This window comes from Phoxinus phoxinus (assembly GCF_949152265.1).
Source record: "Phoxinus phoxinus genome assembly, chromosome: 18".
Taxonomy (NCBI): domain Eukaryota; kingdom Metazoa; phylum Chordata; class Actinopteri; order Cypriniformes; family Leuciscidae; genus Phoxinus; species Phoxinus phoxinus.
In genome coordinates, this window is record NC_136893.1 from 14,933,060 (window position 1) to 14,956,534 (window position 23,475).

General features: G+C 37.1%; 1 protein-coding gene across 21 annotated transcripts in view; it reads right to left on the reverse strand.

Moving 5' to 3' along the window:
• Positions 1–6,806: 6,806 nt before the first annotated feature.
• Positions 6,807–23,475, reverse strand: part of rap1gapa (RAP1 GTPase activating protein a) — a 98,847-nt gene continuing 82,178 nt past the window's right edge. For 8 of the 21 annotated variants that reach the window (XM_079587611.1, XM_079587612.1, XM_079587620.1 and 5 more), the window contains 9 exons: positions 22,095–22,238; positions 16,976–17,085; positions 15,940–16,035; positions 15,232–15,348; positions 12,513–12,648; positions 12,295–12,406; positions 12,086–12,189; positions 11,853–11,900; positions 6,811–10,915 (listed from right to left, as the gene is read on the reverse strand). In XM_079587611.1, coding sequence (XP_079443737.1) covers positions 11,892–11,900; positions 12,086–12,189; positions 12,295–12,406; positions 12,513–12,648; positions 15,232–15,348; positions 15,940–16,035; positions 16,976–17,085; positions 22,095–22,238 — 828 coding nt within the window. In that variant the 3' untranslated portion in view covers positions 6,811–10,915; positions 11,853–11,891. Of the gene's footprint in view, positions 10,916–11,852; positions 11,901–12,085; positions 12,190–12,294; positions 12,407–12,512; positions 12,649–15,231; positions 15,349–15,939; positions 16,036–16,975; positions 17,086–18,864; positions 18,943–22,094; positions 22,239–23,475 lie in introns of all 21 variants that reach the window. The other 13 variants (XM_079587621.1, XM_079587628.1, XM_079587618.1 and 10 more) reach the window with 6 other exon arrangements.

Below are 23,475 nucleotides of genomic sequence, written 5' to 3' on the forward strand. Positions count from 1 at the left end.
ATTAGCTGTTGAGTACTTCAGTGCCTGATATCACTTTGGCTGCATCCAAAATCACGTAAGTAATTACTTCACGACTGTGTGGGTCCGGATGTATTACCTATCACGTGACCTACCAGCACCAGTTGCGTCACTTCACTACCACAACTCCTCTCCCGTGGCCTCGTGGATATTGAAGTGTCCATCAGATGTACACTTCAGTATCTCGACAAGTAGCTAGTCATACATTTGGACATACTCTTTTCACATACTGTTTTTTGCCCTCTGCTATATGATAGGGAAGCAAGTGAACCAAAATGTTTTTAAGAGTCATGATGTTGCTACTCATCAAGGGTTTGAAATGGTTGTAGTTCATAATACGGTCCACGTGTTCCTGCGGTGAAGTAAGCCCTTGTGTTTTTTCATCACCGTTCTCACAGATCGTAAGTCCAATCATAACTTTTCCAGTGTGCCAAAAAACACTGGCTTTCAGATGGGCTCCTGTCTGGTAGGAGAGGCAAAGAGAGTGTGAGTCTATATAGTGTACAATCTATCTATCATAGGGTCGTGACCCATGGCTGAGGAGGCAATTAGAGGACAATTGCAATGCCTTTCTGTTTCTTTGGTTCTCTCTCTCTCACTCATTCCCTCTCGGTCTCAGTGTGTCAGGACTGTTGCAGGCTGCAGCTGTTCCCCTTGTTTTCTTTGGGTATAATGAGGCAGTGCCGGTGCTGCAGGTTCTCATGATCTAATAGTTGAAGCGTTCAGACAGAGTTCACTCACTCACTGCTGTTTTTTTAGGGGAGACCACAGACGTTTCCTTTGAATGTCTGCTCTCATGTCCTCTGCTGCTTTCTCTTTATGAACTCTGACGATTGTTGAGGATCATGAGAATTTAAACCAGCGTAAAAAAAGTGTAAGAGACGGGCAATACTCTGTACTAACTGAAGTAAAAAGGTGATAAACAAAATAAACTAATTTAAGTAACTATACAAGTTCAAATTTGGCCGCACCTATTCTTTGTAATTGTATTAATTTATTGGTTTCACATTTTGATAATTAGGAAAGGATAGTAATTATGTTAACATAAATGTGTACATCCATCCGTACATCCATATATATCCATCCGTCCGTCCATCTTTATATCCATACATCATGTACATGCGTAGTGCATACATACTGTACACCCAAAACCGCTATACATACATACTGTACATATATACATGAATTATGTATGGACCTGTTTTAAATATATGAAATAGTATTAGCATTCAAAAGTTAAAATGAATGAATGAACAAACAAACAAACACATTTAGAAAGTCATAGCTGGGCCTGAAATAAATCAAGATAAAGCTGCTCTACTAGCAAAAGCAAATGAGTTGAGTTAAGCAGAACTGCAACTTATTGACAAAATGTATATGCTGTGAATCACCTCTGATCTGAACGCACAGCACTCTGATGCCAATATATTCCTCTCTTAACTCAGACAAATAGATTGGATGTTAGACCGAGTGTGTTGTGTTCATTCATTGTCTATTTCCAAAGTTACAAAGACAAAACGCTCAGACAGCAAAAAACTGTAATATGCACATATTGTTTTTTAAACATATGTGCAAGTCAGTGTTAAATGTATTGAACTATTGTTCATTAATTCATGTTCATTCATAACAATAATGTTAATTTATACTAGAAATGTTAATCATGTATATAGAAATAAATATTAAACTAGATTAATAATATACATTTTAATTTTATGAAGCTCCAAATCGACAGTACCACATCATGGTTTGAGGTTTTATAACACATACTGTGTGGAGGTTTAGCAAGACGTGCGTTTAACCCCTCTTCCCTTCCTCTAATAGAGGGGTCGTTTACTTCAAAGTGACCTCAGCCGCTATAAAAACATGATGTATTTTCCTGTCGGAGGTTGAGACTTTGGCAGTGAGTTTAGTCTGTAATGTTCAAGGGAATGGTTTTCAAATTTCACAGGGGCCAACATGATATTAATGCGGAGAGACACTTACAAGATGGGTGAAGATTCGGGGACAGAGGAAGTCTTGACCCACAAGAGGGGGCAGGGAAGCCAAGCTAAACCTCCAGACACTCCCTCTGCCTTTACTGGCACATAAACCACAACAGATCTTCCTGACGGCATCATGCACTCTCCCTCCCGTAAATAGCAAGCTTTTCCTGCCTGTCATGCAAACAGCATGGATGCAGTCTAGACGTTCTCTAGTTAGAGCTGGTGTTAAATAAGGAAGCCTGGGCCTGAGCTAAAGTGAGGTAGACATTGCTGAATGCTGCCCAAATGGAAGAAATAAGGAGAAAATCTCAGCCAGATGTTATGAAAAGTGTTTTGTGAGAGAGGTGAGCATTAAGGTTAACAACACACGATTTGAAGTCAAAGTCAGGGACGCGTAATCTGCTCTGACAAGACAGTGTGTGTGTGTGTGTGTTCTATAATACCTGGGAAGATCAATATGTTAGCAACGACAGACATACAGCATGTACTCATTCCTGGGTACAATAACCTATAAAATATTGTTTGCTTGTTGTTTGCAATTTTGGAGTATGCATCAGAGTATTACTTTTAAATGACCATCAATAGTGAAAACTGCAAAAAAAGATAACAATAAATATATATATTTTTAATTAATTATAATAATACAATAATTATAAAATAAAACAATTTAAATATATCAAACATTTTTGTAAATAATTGTACACAACTGTTCAAAATGTGAGGTCAGTAAGATAAAAATAAATAAATAATAATTTCAGCAAGGATGCATTGAATTCGTCAAAAGTGAGTGACAGTATAGAGACATTTAAGTTTATATTCGATGGTCCACTTTAGACACTCTACTAACTATAAGTAACTTTGCAACTATGTGTCAACTAACTTAGAATGTCTGAAATTTGTCTGACATGTATAACGTTGTTCCTGAACTTTCTATTCATCATAGAATCCTAAAAGAAAATGGATCAGTTTCCATAATTTAGCAGAAAAACTGTTAATAATAAATGTTTCACCCATTATAATGATTTGTGACACTGAAGACTCGAGTAATGATGCTGAAAATTCAGCTTACGCATCACGGAAATAAAAAAAACATTTTCAAATATATTACAATTGAAAACAGATATTTTAAACTGTAAGATTATTTCACAATATTACTATTTTACTGTATTTTTGATCAAATAAATGCAGACTTGGTCTGTAAGTCTGTAAGAGACTTCTTTGAAAAACATTAAAATCTTAAACTTTTGAATGGAATGTTACAGCATCTACTCACAGGGCAATGCTAACCAGCCAAGCCTTGAGCACCTGGCACTTACAGTCTTTGAATCGTACAATATTGACCTCTTACGTCCTTTTCTCCGAAGACTATCCTGTCCATCCCACTGACTTTCAGGAAATGTCTGTGCGAAGACCTTGGCATTTCAAGCACGTCATTTTATCAGACTGGTCTATTTCTAACTGGAAACCATGCCCACATCATCAGATTCTGTCTCACAGTTGTCTCAAAGAGATATTTATGTATATTTTGACTGCTAGAATATACCCTTCCATCAGCGAGGCACTCTGCTGTGTAATGTTGCCTGCTATTTTGTCCATGTGGTTCCAGGAATGCCTTTCCATGTTCACTCGTTCAGTCCAGCACAAGCTTTACTGGACAGACCACATGGAAACATTCTTCTTCATATAAGAAAATGTCAGGAATGACACAAGACTTCTCAAGTGTGACTTGATCAACGCAATACTGATGTCTCTCACTAGAGCAGAGTAATCTCTGTACCAATAAAAAAATTTGACTATGATAGCAACGACAGACGCTTCGGGAGCGCACACGCTTGTGGAAACAAGGAGAAAGTGGCGCGGCCCTTAATATAGTCCCAATATAAACACTTATAGGTGTACCTTAGTGATTCAGGATAAGACATGGAAAATATGGTATGGAAAATGGATTCATGATGTACTCGCTCATTACATAAATGTTTTACATGAAACATATTGAAAATTATACTGAATATTGACATTTTTCAAGGTATCATATTGAAGTTAGAAATTCCAGTATCATGACCACTAATTCATGTCCTTCGTCAATAAGGTAAAAATGTGTTAAAAGTAGCTATTTTCTACATCTATGATTTGATTTAATATTTATTGGTAATACATTAACTATCACCGGCTAAAAAGTAACTAGTACTCGGAGTAGTTTTTGAGAAGAGTAATTTGTACTTTTATTACAATATTTTCCTTGTACTTTTTTGACACCAGTACTTTTACTTGTAATTGAGTATTATTTCAGCAATGTAACAGTATACTTGTACTGGAGTACAAATTGTCAGTACTCTTTTCACCACTTCTTGTTAGTTTTTCATCAAGTCACCCTGAAATCAAAATGGAATGAATTTGGAATATTGCCTTTATTTATTATACCTAAATTATGTATTTGTGCACATCATTATTTTTACATTCATGTGCTCTCACAATGTTTAATCAAAATAACTTTTCCTCTCTCAGTGACTTCTCTACTCTGATGAAGTGTTTACTGGCATGAGGGCGGGACAACCTGTCACTCACATGACATCACAGCAATAGCAAACCACAACAAGCCAGTCAATTCCAAATGGACGAAATCAAGTCCCGCCCCTTTTTTTTGGTCTTGATTCAGAAGCGTTTACTGTCTATGTTCAGAAGCCGTTTCACTTGGATATACGTCTTGAAGAAAATACTTCCGTTTATATATATATATATATATATATATATTGGAAAAATGCACAATATAAGAATTTGAACTAGTCTCAGACTTGCAGCACATGAGCTATTAGGTAAAGCTGAGAGGATTAGTTGCTTTAAACAGATGACCTCTGTGTCAGCTTAAACACTCCAATGGTAAAGTGAGAAGCAAAAATTATATTGTGATGAAAACGAAACATCTTAAAAGATGTTAAAAGCCAGCTAATTAGACTCTGCGGGGCATTTAGGGAGTGTGTGAGCGAGGGCTTTGAGTGTGACGCGACAAATGAGCCACTAAATGAGGGCTGATGAAAGCAGTGTGAATTATTCATATTATGGGACAAAGTGTGAAATGATTCTCTCCATCCAGTACAGTCTCTTCAGTTCACACTCACGCCCAGCTGCTTGTGCTTCACATCTACACACCAAACACGCGGGCTCAAAAACCTTCAGATTTTGAGTTTCGCATTTCTGATTCGAAATAAATTTTTGTTGATGTTGTGGTAATCAATATTATGCCACAAATGCTGTCAACTGAACGCAATTCTTACTAAACCTGGAATATTCCTTGAAGTCGGGGTCAAACCTGGAGAAAAACAGCCGCGGTTATTAGTTTCACATGTAGGCTACCAGAACACCGTCATAGCAGCTCACAAGAGGGTCAACAAGTTTGGAACGTGTAATGTAGATGAGCAGTCTGGCCTTCCTGTGACGGCAACGAGAATTATGTAATTGAGTAGTGCACATAACTCAAAAAGTATATCATGTGATATGTGTTCATGTGATTTGCTCTAGCATGTGCTGGTCACTGGTGCATGTATTATTTAAAGAAAAACCCCCACTATGTCTGCTTTTACAAAGCTTAAATTATCAGCATAATGTATAGCCAATGCAAAAATGGTAAATACTTGCACAACCCTGTTCATTTTATTCCGCTGTTCTCTTTCTCACCTGTCGTCGGCTCTAGTCATCAACCCAGCGTACTCCTCCCTATATATAGGCCTCCTCTCATGCTGATTGGACAGACATGTTAATTGCTGATTGGAATAATGTGTTGATTGGATAGATTATTTGAACATGTTCCTCCCGAACTTTAATGAAACATCACATCATTATAGTGAAAGTATCCTGTATGATGCAATTATTTTGTATTTTTTGTCTTCTGTTGTAGTACTTATCGTTATTTTGAACGATTAGCTTCTATTTTTATATTTTCAGTGTTCATTTTCAAGTTTTAGTCATTTTACTTTAACATTTCAGTTTAGTTGTCAAGACAACATTTGCAATATTTTTTATTTATTTGAAAGCTTTTCATTTAATATTTGTATTTTTGTATATTTCAGCTTTTTATCATTTGCCCAAAATTATTTGAATAGTTTTAGTTAACAGTAACAACAATGGCATAATGCTCAATACAATATTGCTGTCATAAACTGAATAAAACACCAACAAATAAAATAAACAGATAGGTTAGCCGATTACCTTAAAAGTCCATATATGCCATCAGTTCGTACTGTCATTAACACTTTGTCTGACAAGCGGATGCAATGAGACCTGCAGTTTTCCTGTTTGTTCATGTGACGTTCGACACAAAGCCTTTTCCATCATGCAATTTAGCCATAGACAGTGAATTTATTTTTATTTTTTACATCTTTTATAAATGACCACGTTTTGCATCAAGTAAATGTTGCCCTCTGCTGGTGTGGAGAATGTACTTACATTTAACATTTATTGTCATTTACTGACAGTGACTAGGTAATTTAACACAATTTATAGCATTATAAATGTGTATAAAAAAATAATAAAATGAAAACATGGAAAGATTTGCAATGTTGATAACTGTGGAAACGCGTCATCACAGTCTGTGAAAAGGGTCCATTGACAAAACACATAGCATTTCAAGCTTAGTAAGAATCACATACAGTACTTCACACATGGTCACATGCATAAATTAATTCCTCATACTTGTGCTTTAATACTATAAATCCATTGCTTTTAAAAGAAAACAGACAAACATTGATGTAGCCTATATCTCAAGTCATTCAGCTATGCCAAATTGAAAAGCGGAAATCAGACAAGCACGTTCAATGAAATATCACACTCAAGTTTATTTGTTTCAGATTTTCTGGGCAGTATGTACAAAAAAAAAGCAGTATTTACAATGATGATTGCACAGGAAAAGGTCACAGAAGCAGCAGCTCAAAGGAAAGCATAACAATGTCTAAAAATTCATACCCCGTCATCAGCATGGATTTTGTGCTGCATCTTTTTTTTCCCCCGGACAAATTTGACTTCTGCACAGGAACAGCAAATTACAGCCATGTACATGGACAGGACACTGCAAATAAATGGTAGAATCATGTCTCACCACAAGGGGGCACAGAAGCCCTGCGCAGAACAAACAAAAGCAGACTAAAACATGATCCAAACATATTTGTTTTTTATTGATACACAACTGTTCCAAAAGGGGTTTTAGTTATAGTGTTAGCAATGCTTTGTAGTTGTTGTGATGATATCCAGCCTTTTAGCCCAATATTGGCTGTGTCTGAAACCTCAGCTGCCTAGTCAAAGACTTCACAGGCATAATGAATTTCAGATAGGCTTCCAACAAGGCACCTTAATGTCATTTAATTATATATATATGTATGTTTGTGGAGTATTGTTGGCAAAATAGGACACATCTGCCTTCAAAATCAACAAACTGATGGCAGCTTAGACAAAATATTGCACAAATATTGGATATGGATGTACCTTTTTGCCTTTCTTACCTTAGTATATTGCCTGCAACTATTTTTTTCAGGTTTCAGACAGAGCCAATGTCTGAGTATGCCATCAGGATGGATCAATTATGGGAACTGTATAAAACAAAGATGGATCAGTAATGACGACTACATTACATCTTAATGGTGTGGGACGAGGGGCGGTATAAAGGCAGTTCAATGGAAGCCAGTAAGGCCAATAATTTATCAGAAATAGATTACAAAATATTCTGCTATTTCCCCTTCATATATTTTGACACTTAGAGTAAGGCAACTCCAAACCACTCTGTCATATTTAGGCTCCATTCAATGCTTTTTGCCTTCAACAGAAAGAGCAAACATCACATTGACTGATTTTTGGCATTAATGATTGGTTTATAGATTAGCAACAGCACATTTGTTTAACTCACAAGTCTGTTTAGACTTGTTAAAAGAGGACTGGCACCTTGGCACACAGCTCAAACATTAAACCATCTGTATGCTCAAGCGCAAAGCAAAGAATAGCCAGTTTGAATCGAGTCAACATAAAGAAAGAATCTCCACTAGGGATTTTTATACAGTTCGAAAAAACTTGAGAGAAGAGTCACCACAAGGAATGCCGCACTAAAGATGAAACTCAAGACATCGCAGCTTTTTATTTATCACAAGCTGCTTATGTGGCAAACAGATAAACAATCAACATGTCGAACTGGTGCATCAAAGCTGAGCGTAAACCGTGACTTACAGTAAGTCCTGCTTGGTCAGCTGGTCAATGTTAGCTCACTGTTGTTGTAACACTGACATGGCTGAATCTCCATCTGTTTGAGGGTAAGGTAAGGCATCTGCAATGTATCATGTAATATGTTCAGAGGGCGCCTCTCACACTTCACCAAACTGTCATGTTTTGATGCTAATCAAATGTGAATATTTTCTTTGACTCACACTCATGCCCCATTTCTCCATGCACAAGTGATGATGGCAGATAGATACATTATTTAAGAGTAACAGCACTTTCCAGTTTCTGACATATGAGAAAATCCTCCCCAATAATTGTGTGCTATATAAATAAAGAGCTATGGATGCACATTGTTTAGAATCAGTACCATATCAGTTTTTGGCTGAAATTAGAATGTTTAAATATCAGTACTGGTCAATATTGGATGTATAATTGCTTTTTTCCTTTATTTTATAGATTATAGACTATCTTTGTCATGTAACGCTCACTTAAAGTGCCCCTATTATGAATTTTTGAAAAGGATCTTTCATGTAGTGTGTAACATAGCTCTAAGTGAAACATCCTGCAACGTTTTAAATCTGGTAGTGCACCGTATATAAAGTTATTGTCTCTCAAAAGAAGAGTCAACTCTGAGTCAATTAAATGAATCTGTTTTCTGTGGATACTGGATTGCATCATGTCGAGAAGACGCTGTGCTCTACGATGTGAAGGTAAAACCAGTTTTTTTTCCACTGCCCAAGTGAAGAGTCAGTGGTTAATATTCACCTTTACCACGATATCACAGCAGTATAATCCTAAACTTTTGCTGTTCCCTTTATTTTACTGACGACTGCTTCTCAAATCTCGGAGTTCAATGCAGGATTCACAAAACGCTTGCTCTTGAAAGATGGTGTTCAAAATACTTAGTTTTGAGTTTTATATTGTGTAGGTCTCCTGCTAACTGGTTAACTCACATTATTAGTCTAACTGAAATACTTCTGCTAAGCAGCTGTGGGCCGCTATTACCTAAACCTGTGTCTATTCATGCAGATTGTCTGTCGTTCTCACTACTTTGAGTAAAGATTAAAGCATGGAGCAAGATTTGTTATACCAACGTTTATGTTACATTAGTCATTCATGCTAGAGCTCGGCTAATGTATGCACTGGTATTGATACAGTTTTCATGTTCACCGCAATAAATTAGAAAAATACTCTATAAATAAATAAGTAAAATAATTGGTTTGTTGATGGACATACACTTGTTAATGCTGATGGTGAGGAATTACAGTTGCAACATCTCATAATGTACCTCAAACTGAGTAGCGTATCACTGAGAAACGTCCTGCTAGAGTCGGTCTTGTGTTGGAGGTTCGGGTTGAATAACTAGTTCTCAATGTTTAATCTTCAGACTCGCGCTCGGATTGATATGGTAAAACCGATATCCTTGTTTGTTACTGTCTTCAGTTTACGGTGTAGAATCGCTGGGCATTTTTGTTGTCGATACGCGCGCTGTACGTGGTAGACCAATCACAACAGACTGAGCAGTTTGGCCAATCAGAGCAGAGTAACTCGCAGAAAGGAGGGATTTAGATAGATTGATTCATCTGACGAGTCGTTTGAGAATCATTGAAAATGTGTTGATATGCAAATGTATATTATGAGAAAATTAAACAGTTTTTTAACCTTTGATGCGTGTAAACCTGTTGTAGGAGACTCCAAAACAACATTAGGAAAGTTTAAAATAGCATAATAGGGGCACTTTAAAATTAATCTTTAACGACAATTTCAAAAAGAACATCCAATACTGTACATTATAATGCTGTGATACCTTACTTTGTAGCATTTAAAAAGTTACATTTTATTTTTATTTGTTGTTTCTTTACAAATAAGTATAGAATTGTATTACCTGTCATAACATGAAAATAATTAGCATCTTATCAGATATATTTTTAATATCGGTGCACCCCTACTCAAAATACTATGGATTGACTGAACTGAAATTCACAACGCAGCTTCTTCTTTTTTTTTTCCTGCATTAAAACTTTTTGAGTGGAGTTACTCTTAAATAATGTCAAAAGATGTACTGCACAGCTGATATAAACATTAGATCAAGGGGTTTTACACCTGAAATCTGACTGAAAGAACATCAATAATATCAGAATATGAGAAATGACCCTGTCCCAAATAGTGCATTTGATGTGTACTGTACTTGCAGATGTGCGATGACCGTAGCAAGTCCCATTTGTCATTTTAGGTTTCAGAAGGATGGTCTATGCGCCCTGTTGCACAGCCCACCATTTGGGACAGGGCTGAAAATGCTTTCATCGTGCAAGCAGGTGAAATGTCCTTGAGGAGAAAAACTTCACAGAACTGAATTTTAGCACAGTGTTAGGACCTCAAACAACCAGCTAGTTTAGCCGCTCATCCGCACAATGACATGTCATTAGACACTGCTACAGAGGAGGTTCTCATTCATTTACTGATGTACTCACAAGGGGGTTAAGGACAAGCCTGAAGGAGGGCTAGTGCTCAGTTTATGGCTGCCTATCCAACTCCTTCCTGTTTCTAGTCAAGTCTGCGAGGGTAGTGAGTGTCCTGATGAGGCATGGTCACATGATCGTGGTTCCGGGCCATGCACATGTTGTCACTCATGATGCCGACTGGTGTCATCGTCCTCTTCCTCTTCCTCATCAAGTAACCCGAGCTCTCCTTGTCTCTCTAAGGTGTTTCTAATGGAAATGCTGTTCAAACAAAATGGTGTGAGACAATAATCAGGCCCCTCTACTATGGCAGTCAATGGCTACCATCAACTGGTTACCAACATTCTTCAAAATATGAATAATTCTTTTTAATTCAACAGAAGAAAGAAACTCAGACAGGTTTGGAACAACAAAATGGTTATTTTTGGTCGAACTATCCCTTTAATAAGGCTAATCTCATTCATAAATGTACTGATTAATTAATTTTGTTTCCATATTATTTAATAGTAGTAGATGAAGTGTTAATGTAGTACTACTAATTTATCATGCATAGTTACCTATTAATGATGGATGATTATCTAAAGTGTTACCAAAAAAAGTTATGTGGTCTATATGTGTCCTGGGGGAGGATCCTCATGAAGCGAAGCGATGCGTTCGTGTAAGAAAATAAATGAGACTGAATGAGACTTACGCCAAAAGAGTAACCCTTGAACTTGAAGCACAACGTAATGATGAACGCCGTTGCCCAGCCCTGTTTGCTTGACCCGCGAGAGGCGTCAAACCTTACGCTACTCCTACATCCTACGTCATGCATAGTCAAGTGTTATTCTTTGGGCATAAGTCGTCGCGTACGGCCTTACACGAACGCATCGCTTCGCTTCTGAAGGCCTTTACCGCTTCGAACACTTTTATCACGGATGGATAGACTCTGATGGACTTCCAAAATCACATACCCATTCACTCCCAATATAAGGTTTGGAAGAGCCAGGACATTTTTAATAGAACTCTGAATATATTCGTCTGAAAGAAGAATGTCATATATACCTAGGATGGCTTCAGGGTGAGTAAATCATGGGCTAATTTCCATTTTTGGGTGAACTATCCCTTTAATAATATAATATAGGCAATACAATAGACCAGACTGTGATATTCAGTTGATGAAACAAAATGATTCAGTCAAGATTACAGTTTATCTAACCTGTTGATGGATGTCCATGAGGCAGTCAAGCAGGAGAGGCTAGCAGTTCTGCACACACAGTCACAGGGTTATAACAGACACAGACAGAAATAAAGAGAGGCAAAGTACATTCACTTGCCCAATACTTGACTAAAGAAGCTGTCATTCTTTATGTGCAAACTGCATGCATTTACACACTTACATCTGCATGCAGATACAACACAGCATCTTTAGACTAGGCTAGCAAGACTCACCGATGTGGATTTGGGATCATGCGGTCGCTCAAGTTTGATGCGGATGTCTGTACGGTTCTGCTCCTGGTTCTTTCCACCATCCTGCTGTTGAGTTTTGCCAGGGGCTGGAAAAATAATACATTTATTATATATAAAGACAGACAAACACTACATTGCTACACAAATATATTGTGTGAATGAAACTCTTTTGTACAGCTTATTTCTCTCACCAGGAGAGCCCTCCCTACTGGTTGTACTGGCAGTGCTCATGTTGTCCTCAAGCCATGTGCTGTATGTCAATGAGTCTCGTTTATGAGGAGTATCAGCTGATGACAGACTCTCCTGAATGGAACACATTCAACAAATTGCTCTATACATACTTAGAATACATATTAGGTTTAAGTGTTTCTAGAGATGTTTATTAATGTGATTAATGAGCTGTTCTCACCATGCCGGTGTCATAGTCCTCTGTAGCCTCTGTTTCGTTCTCCTCTACCACACTAGCAAAGCTGCTGGCATTAGAGGAGGAGCGGGACAGGTCATGAGCCTCAGGAATGGATGGAGCCCGGCAGTAAATGCTTGAACTGCACACACAAACAAATAAAAACACGCTCTTAATGCATTCACTCATAACAAGCATGAAACTTCCATATTTATTGCTGTCAGATCACTTACATCCCCCAAAATGCACAACATAACAAATAAGCACTAAATGTGAGTAAAAACTGACTTTTTAGAAAACAAAAAAACAGTTTTGTTAAAGAAACCAAAGTTACTGGTAAAAGCAGTGGACACTATAATAATAATAGAGTGCCGAAGTTATGACGTCACTTTGTAGGCCAACCCGGAAGTTAGCGGCGCATGGGTTCCCTCGATTGAAAAGCTATGCATTTTCCCCATAGACTTTTGGAAAATCGCCAAAAATAAGATCTGTGTTCAACAAAGAGTTGTGACCCTTACACGTTTTGTCTATCAATATAATCTTTACAAGTTCATCCAAAATGTATACATTTTGAAGCCTAAATAAAGCCGTCAGATATAAAATGCTAACGGTAGGCTATAAACGGACTACAGCACACCACTCTGACCATGGTCGCGGATCAACGTCATCATCAAGCATTCATTATGATCTGCGCTGTGTATGAACACTATGGTATGAACTTATCCACTTTTTCATGAGAAATATTGCCCATTCGTTTTTTTCCAAAAATGTTAGAAAATAATTTTGTTTATGCGTGCCTCTCTGAGATTTTTTTTATCTTTTGTTAATGTTTTATTTATTCGTTTATTATTTTGTTAGTTTATATAAACCTTAATATTATTTTCTTTGTGATTAAGATTATTATGCCTGATCATTGTTCCCAAAATAAACTTTAATAAAGATTATCTTTCACTATATTATGTTTGATTGTATGTTTGCATACCATTTGCTAATTCGCCAGAAAAAAACGAGCATCTTTCATTCAACGACTTGTGGTTGCATCTCGGGACAAAACAAAACACCATTGTCGAACACTCTCTCCACAGAAATAAAGAACGTAAGGCTGAAACGCGGGTTAGTAGTGAGAGATTTCCTGTTTGTCATGATGACGTCTAAAGTCCCCGCCAAAGGATGTAGTCCCTTTTAGCAACTTGTTAGCAACCACCGTTTTTAAGTCACAATAAAGTTTTAAAAAATCACAAGCAGGTTATAACTGGTGTGTTTTATGTCATAGATCAAAACGTGAAAATATTTAGAGGCCTTGTTAACCACAGACCTTATTTCAGGCGATTTAGCAAAAACCCATTAAAAAAACCCATAGACTTTAGGGCGAGGGAACCGGAAGTGCTAAAATGCTAACTCACTTCCGCGTTTTGGCCTACAAAGTGGCGTCATAACTTCGGCACTCTATAGGGGGTTTCTTCAACTGTGGGCCATTTTGGCCTTGTGGAAATTTTCACACTCTCACTGGTTTAGTGTGATGTCCAACGGTGGACAGCTTTAACATTTCCACAACATCTCAAATTACAGAATTGATGAAGTTAGCTAGCATTTTGAGTACCCAAATATACATAATGAAATAATACTTTTCACTTTTGCATAGTTTAAAAAAATATTCAAGCTTGTTTGGACACAACACAGAATAATCTTTTGTTTAAGTGTAAATATTATGCTTATTTAAGTTAATAATTTTTATTTTGGGGTCTACTAGAATACACTTACATCAAAAACATAATTTGCCTTAAAAGCTCTGTTTTAGACCCTGCCTCTTTAAAGCTTGCTTTTCTGAAAAAAGCTCTGATTGGTCAGCAGGCCTAGTCTGTTGTGATTAGTCAACCGCTTAAGGGGCGGTCAAACTGCGCTTTTTGTTTAATTGACTTCCATTCAAACACATGTGAATGCATCAGACCGGAAACACAAGCTAATGCGAAAAGCTTTGCATTTCGCTGCATTCCAAAGTTCAAGTTTGGTGACCTCTGACCTGCGAATCTGCATCACGTGAAGACGTGTGTCCAGTAGAAGATCGATACGTCACGGTATGACCTCTTGGCTGAATTAAAAGAACTATATTTTTTTAGTAAAGTCAAGTAGATATTTTTTTACATTTTGAGTGCATTACTATTGGTTATATGTTGAATTGATGTTTATAAAAAAAGACGCTACAGAGCATTCACGACTGTTGCAGTGTCCAAAGAAATTTTGCAGGCTCAAAATCTAGTGTGACCGCAGCTTTAGAGCATGTGTCGGAAATGTAATGCCCCATTACCATAATCGGGTTTCTGCTTCCGGGGCTTCATGAGCAGCTGTGAAGAGCATTATATATATGGTATCTCTGACGTCTATATTCAAAGTCCTCGCAGCAAAAAAAAAAAAACTATTTTTTGAAGGTGAGCCAAAGCAACCAGATGGTAAAATAGTGACGTAGCCAAGTCACGGAAATAATGGCAGGACTACAGCAAAGCGTTTCAGGCAAGTATTTTCTGTATCTCACGTGGACTGCTTTGAAACTTTGCAGATTGATAACATGCGCAAACAGCTATATTCCACACTAATGGAAAGGTAAAATAAAACATAATAATAGTTGTACTCTTCATATAACAAAAAGTTGAAATCAAGGTTTAAGGCAAATTCAGTCTGATCCTCACTGATAAATGTGAGCAAATCATATCATCACTTTTCACTTTACCTGTTCTTAGTGATGAGGACCTCAGGAGAGCTCTGATTGGAGGAGTTTTCAGACTTGGGTTCCTGGGAGGCGTGGCCACTGTCAGGAGTCTTCTGTGTGCTGGGGGAGCTCTCCCTACTACACACACACACACACACACACACACACACACACACACACACACACACACACACACACACACACACACACACACACACACACACACACACACACACACACACACACACACACACACACACACACACACACACACACACACACACACACACACACACACACACACACACACTGACCGTTAGAGGGCAGCATAAGCATTATGTTTGCAAATCTACAAGTCAACCATGAGGTAAAGGAGTCCAAGCTCAACTGCAGTCAACTAAAAATTAGGGTTGGTTAGATACAACAGTACATGCTGATTCACATCACTACACTGAAACACAGGAGTTCAGAGCAACATCATTCAAAGGGCCTGCAAGTATTAAAGCACATTTGACAAAGGCCAGCTCATGCAAAATCCGTACAACGGACATTTGATTGGCTAAAAAATTAGCAGACCACCAATCAGCTAGCATGTTGATTTTGCATGTGCGACCAGTTGAATGTGCTTAAGGCCATAATTCATAGCATTTCAGATGCATTTCTATGGCCAGGTAAGGTAAGCAGCTAGTCTATGGTTAAAGAGGTGGCATTCTATGGTAGCATTTATACTTGGAGGGATCCACGGTGAGCCTCCCATTCTTGAGAGTGACGCTGGGTAGAGAGAGACAGAGCACTGTCCTGTCCTCTGACAACAGAGCGGCAATTCTTCACCAAACACATAAACACACATAAAAGGAAGGAGTTCAGTGTAATATTATGCTTTATGTTCTGCCTATATTTTTATCAAATGTAATTTTCTCAAAAAGAAAGTACATACATATCTTAAAAGTATTGTTTATAATTTGCATGTACATGTGCATGATCAATAAATGATGAAGATTGTTGGAACATATCGATTCTGTCAGTACTGACAATTTCATCAACCAGCCTAATAACTCTCTTTAACTGGCCCAAGCCATCAAGTCATTCTTTTGTTGAGTCCTGCTCTCGCCAAAACACACACACAAACTCTATCATTCAAAAGTTTGGGGTCGGTAAGATTTAAAAAATATATATATTTGAAAGTCACTTATGCTCACCAAGTCTTCGTTTATTTTATTTTAAAAAATACAATAAAAACAGTAATATTGTAAAATATTTTGACAATTTGAAATAACTTTTAAATATATAAATTGTAATGAAATGTCATTTATTCCTGTGATGGCAAAACTGAATCACATGATGCTTCAGAAATCATTCTAATATGCTGTTTTGATGCTCAAGAAACATTTCTTATTATTATCATCAATGTTGAAACAGTTGTGCCTTAATAGTTTCATTCAACGATTCATTCAATAGAGGAAACCATGATACTTTTTTTCAGGATTCTTTGATTAATAGGAAAAAAACCCCAGCTTTTATTATTTTTTTGGTAACATTACAAATGTCTTTGCTGTCACTTTTGACCAATCTAATGCATCCTCGCTGAATAAAAGTATTAATTTAATTGAAAACCAAACTTTCAAATGGTAGTGTGTGCACGAATTTCCCAGAAGACCTTTCTTCTGCAAGCAGGTGTATGCACAAGGGTCACTAGGTCTTGAAACCAGTACTGTCTGAATCTGTGATACTGTAATGCTCCACAATTGTGTTCTCATCCTCTTACCTTTTCTCCTGGACCTCCTGGATGTTCTCAATCCCGATAGCGCTGCTACGTCGAGAGCTGAAGGGTCCTGACTTTTTCCTAGTTGGGCTTTTTCCAGGAATGATCAAAGACTGTGGGAGGGAACAAGAAGTTCAGTGAGCTGAGGATTCAAACATAAACATCACCTTCACACTCTGATGGCCACCATGTGGTCTTCAACTGAAACTTTAAAGATATTACACCCTGTATAGGACAGGTCTATTTTATTCCACTTTTTGTGGTCTGTAATTTCTTATATCTGTGGCGTGGTCCAGTCTTTGTGAGAACAAAAGACACTGTTTCGTAGCTTGACTAGCAGGGTGGATGTGAAGTGTGTGCTTGAGGGTTTGGAGATGAAAGATGGGAGCAGGATCTCCTGAGCTTCACTGGACGGCTGTGTTCTCGCCGGGGACACTTTGTTCTCTTCAAGCCTGAGCACTGGGATTTTACAGCTACTGCTTTATGACTTCAAATGAAAGGCCTTCAAAAAAGGCTTTTATCTAAAATGGCTTCAAAGGCTTCGGAAAGACTCTGTTGCCTTTTTCTTTTGTGTTTCTACAGTATTAGCTCGCAAAGAGTGTACAATTATCAGACGAGGGGATAGAAATACACCAAATAGTACACAACACCACATGACAAGAAGTGACATTGGACATTCAAACATAGCAGAGCATTGCATTACACACAGGAAGTGATGCTGAAAGGGGAGCTGTGAAGAAACACTGCAATGATGCTGCTGAATCTATATGTAATGGCTCATTATAAAGAACAGTGCTAATGGATATAAAAATGTGTAAAATGACTCTCTGACTGAACAATGCTTACAGTGGGATATGGTGCGTTTAGAAAGACTGGATTATGTGGCATAAAGATCTGCATGGAACAACTGTTAAAATGATGGACGCACGATATTTCGATCCATATCAGTTATTGGCCGATATTAAAGATATTTTTATTTATTGTTATTGGCTGATATTGGGTATTTATTTGTGCATGCTCATTTCCTCTTCTTTTACAATTAGATTAACTTTTTCATCATGTAAAGCTCACCTGAAGTTCACCGTAACCTCTAAATAATAATGAATTAGTTGATAATAATTAATTTAACAATGTAAATGTAATACTTAGCAAATCGCAAAAAAATAATATACATTTTTCACAATTTTATGATGCTTAAATTAACTTGTAGCTTTTAAAATCATTGATTTAATTTTTTTGTTATTTTACTATTTTATTTATTCAGACAAAATAGTATAGAATTTTAATATTGACATTTATCGGCTATCTGGCATAAAAAAATATTTAAAAAAATATTATTATCAGCTTATTGGTATCTGCCATCATTTATTATTGCAACAAATTAAAAATGAAATAAAATGAAATATAAATAACTTGAAATTAAATAACAATAAATTCAAATGAAAAAGATGTCATTGTAATGTTAGATGTAGACTTGTAGATGTAGTCAAGTTAAATGCCATATTTAATAAGAAACATACACACTGGTGCCAATTGTTGCTGACAAAACATTGAAAATATGTATTTCAAGACAATTTCCAGTGGACAAACAAAAAAATCTCACTTATAACAGTTAGTACTAAAATATTTAAAGAGTGCAAACAATTAATCTGAATGCGCATCTATCTTAAATCCTAATCTTAAAACCCTTACATCATTGTCTTTATTTCAGTAATATTTGATATGGCATCAGCCCTGACTATGAAGTTCCATAATCCTATTTTTATATTGTTAGGTGCATTGAGAACAGAGTTAAGGGGCTCTCGCTGACTGTATGGTGCAAAAGCGATGTTTAGGTCATGCAGTGAGAACGAATGATGCAGATGAGAGAGGAGTGAGAGTTATACATGAACCTCTTCTATGGTTCCTATTCCTATGGCACTGCCACGCCGTCCATATTTACTGGGACTTTTGCCTGGGACAAGCAATGACTGCACAGAGCCCACAGAGAAAGAGAGAAAGAGAACGAGAGAAATTATGAGTCCATGCAGCAGGTCATGTGTTATAGAAACTATGTAGGCTACAGACATCTGTTAGAGGGAGCATGAACAGGGAGAAAAAAGTTGTCATAAGCACAACAGAGGTAGCCAGATGAGGAGAAAAGGGCCAGAGGAACTTCAGCAGGTCCCGGGACCTGTGAAGTACAAGAAAGCAAAAGTAGTAGCACACAGCACACCATTGGAGACAACGGGACAGTTGACATTTCAACACGGTTTAACAGTTAGTCAGGTTAACATTATTGGAACAGGTTAGTCAGACGAGAAAATTCATATACATCATGCTGTTAAATAAACATTAATGCAATGTTATTTGTAACTGAGCTCTATTTAATTGGACCTATTGATACTTGAACTCGCAATAATTCACAAAAAAATGTGTTTAAGTAAAGTAAAGTAAATAAAGTAAAGTAAACAGAATTTAACAGTGATATAACAATAATTTTTTAATAACAAAATGAACTGTTATTAATTTTGCATATTGTTGGATTAATGCACGCTGCAGCTCCATTGGAATTTTGAGGACATTTCTATTTACACTAAAATAAATTTCTACGAAAAATCCAAATAAAAGTAAAAAAAAAATACAATAAAATAAAAATGTATAAAAATACAAATACAATTTAAAAAAATAAAATAAAAAAGATAATTTACAAAACTGTCAATTTTACTATCCATAATTATTGTTTATGTGTAGCCTTCATTTTGATATTGGTGGATTTATGCTCGTTTCAGTATCGGTGTGATTGTAAGCATGTTTTTATTTACTTGATTATGATAGATCATTTTGGGATGCGTTGGGGTGTCACTTGATGTCCAATATACATGGACATATGCTTTAATATATTGTTCTGAAGCAAAACCAGTTGAGAACGGTCACAGAAACCTTAATGGGCCCCCTCATCGATGGCCCTGGCTGTTATAACATAGTCACCATAGGGGGATGAATCACTTGACGCAATGTCTAATTTTCACCTCTTAGCTTTGGGATTGAAGTCCCAATAGTTAAAATATGGTCTATATTCTCCATTGCGTAACCTGCTGTGAAGGTCAAAAAAGTTCATTTGACTGACGTGGCATAATAGTGCTATAAATAACAGAAACATTAACTGTGACAGAGGCATGGCTCAGTAACTCTGAAGTCTGTTCCAGCATGAGTCCCTCTGGGGAAAGATTTCACTAGGCTCATATGAGTTTTGCTCACGAGGGGCACTGGCATGACTTAGCATGGCCCTCAGTGTGTGATAGTCCCCAGGGCAAGGAGCAGCACTATAAGAGCCACTGCGCTTGATGGAGCAAGAGCTGGCTGGCCGAAGAACACTGTCTCTGCACTTATCCTGTGCGATAACCATACTTACCGACAGCACACCTGCATATTAAAACATTAGCACAGCAGAATCCATTCAACATACACACACACATATATATAATTCTCTCTGCAGGTCCTTATGTGGTCCTGATGTGCGGCTGTTCCTGTGGGGGATGTAATAGGTCAAAACATTCACAACTGTCTTTATACTAACATTCCTGGCAGGCCGCCTTATCCTACATCTAGATCAGATAATATTCATTCCTGAGAGACACTGGAAGGAAAATAATAAAATAAAATCTCATATGACCCCTTGTAGACTATCTGACAGTATTTCATTCGCCACGAGCAACATGCAACACATTCATATCTTTATATCATGCACCTCTCAAAGGACCACACACACACGCACGCACGCGCACACACACACACACGCGCGCGCGCGCGCGCGCACGCACGCACGCACGCACGCACGCACGCACGCACACACACACACACACACACACACACACACACACACACACACACACACACACACACACACACACACACACACACACACACACACACACACACACCTCCTGTGATGACAGAGCGGTTAAATGAGTAACAGTCTTCTCTGGGGAAAACTCAAATTCAGGTAACATGCTTTTGGGTCAATGACATATTTATACTTAAAAAAAATACAATCTATTTTAAAACATCTGTGCCAAGCTCTCAGAAATGTTTTCGTGATGGATTTGAAAAACTTTTCAATTTAATGACTTGAAAAAATGTCATGTGATCCAATCATTCTTACTTTCAAAAAGGTTTTTAAATATATATATTTTCTCAAGGTAATACTAATATTAAATTTTTTATGAATATCACAAATAGTTTATTCATAAATATAATACTACATTTTTAATGGGAGTCACCACGTGACATTTTGCAACCTGAACTAATCTTATCTGATATTTTAAGAGATTTATTGATCTTGACATACAGTCTTATTTTGAAAATATTACTGTTTACCATTTATATAAATGGCAAAATATATAAATGGCAAAATTTCTTTTAAAGGGGTAATGAATTGAGAAATATATATAGGCCTATATATTTTAGTTAAGAGGTCATACATGTACTATAAAAAAAATCTTTAAGTTTCAGAGATCAAAACTTCCTCGTTAAATCCAAAAACAGCTTTTATTGAACAAAATTATCAGGACAATTGTATCGCCCTGACATTTTTGATTAAAAATGAATTTGAATAGAAATAAAAAAATGCTCATCATAAAAGAGGTGTATTGAATATGAATGGCTTTTTAAACGTACTTTTGAAGTTAATGTCATTGACCCTTTTAACTCAGGAAATATTGACTGTTGCTAGTCCAGCGCACATGAGCAAGGCCAGTGAATTAAGTGATCTTTTCAAGAAACATTCCTGAGGTAAACTCAACTGTAATAAGTGAAAGATTCCAGTGAAATGCAGACTGAGAAAATCAGTGGCTGCAGAGATGACAAAAAAAGCATGATGGGAATGAGGAAAAAAGGGACTCGTGCATGAGGGCAATTATTAAGTTGAGGTTGGTTGATTAATCACGAAATCATCGCCTTTGTTGTGCTGTTTGTCTTTAGTTCGGCAACTCTGAACATCTGTGCATGTGCTTCAGTTTCAGTGTAGTCAGGAATTAGTGAAGTATGTGTAACCAGGACTGGGTTTTTACCTCATAGTGGAGGGTAGTGAGGGGACTAGCATAGTTTTGCCCATTGGGAAGCCTGTAGGGGGGTTACTTACTATCCCAGGGGTTTTGGGGGTCTCTGGTGAGAGGTGGTTGATGTTGTTGTGGGTGAAACTGCCGCTGTGACTATTGGAGACTGTGTACTTCCTGATATTGAGGCCCATGGTGTCCAGAGACTGGCTCCTGCTGCGGATCACCCGCTACAGCACAGGGAGAGATGAGGAGGAGACACGGTGAGCAGCGGCAGGACAGGGTGGGCCAATGGAGTGGGTCTGAAGCCAATCAATCAAGTTGCTAAAACGACCCGTGTGAACCACAGGTGAGGAGAGAGTGCAGTTTTGTCCGTAAAAGAAAAAGCATGTGGCCAGAGGGAAGAAGGATGATATGAAGCCTGAGCGCAGGAAGTCACTGAAAGGATGGCGAAGCTAGCTGTGTAAGAGTGTAAATGGATATTGATTAAACATCACCCGCTAAAGTGCTGCCCGATTTGAAGGGAAAACTCCCAGAATGCCACAACCACAGAAGAGCTGGAGAACATCCTTTATGCTAATGTGTTTGTTTACAGACAGCTGCTGAAGAAAACTGTGTGAATGAGTGGTTGCGGAAGCAAATAAAATAGGTTAAAAGAGATAATGAAAATGATTTATGAGAAATCGGATAGATTTTTATGTCTGGATGACCACAATCAATGCGTGAACACCACTGGACACATTCAATTATAAACCCGGCTGTCGAGCACATACAAACAGTCTGTCTATAATGAATTATAGGCCATTTGAATTTTGGGCATAGACAATTCTGTCTTCTTGAATAATAACCTCGGTTATTTAGGTTAGGGTCCAATTTTTTACTATTAACTAGTAGCTTATTAGCATGCATATTACTAGGATATTGGCTGTTTATTAGTACTTATAAAGCACATATTAATGCCTTAATCTGCAGGATCATATTCTACATCACTTAATCCTACCCAATACATAAACTTAACAACTACCTTACTAACTAATAATAAGCAGTAATTTGGAGTTTATTGAGGCAAAAGTAATAGTTAATAGTTTGTTAACTTAATAGTGAGAATTGAACCCTAATCTAAAGTGTGACCATAACATACCAGGGTTATTATAGTTAACTGAAACCATAAAAAACATTCCCGTAACTTGAAATAAAATAAATGTTAACTGAAATTAAATTAAATACAAAAAAAGCAACATTTCTCATTTTCATTTAGTTTAACTTGATGTAGCTACTAAAACTGAAATAAAAAAGTATACAAAACTATACAGACATACGACACAATTTAAAAACTGTAACTAAAATGACAACAGAAAACACAAAAATAAAATCTTATTCAAAATATATATAAAAAAATCTCAATAATACTAAAATAACACTACTATATACTCATCACGCATAATTCTACATATTACAGGAAAATAT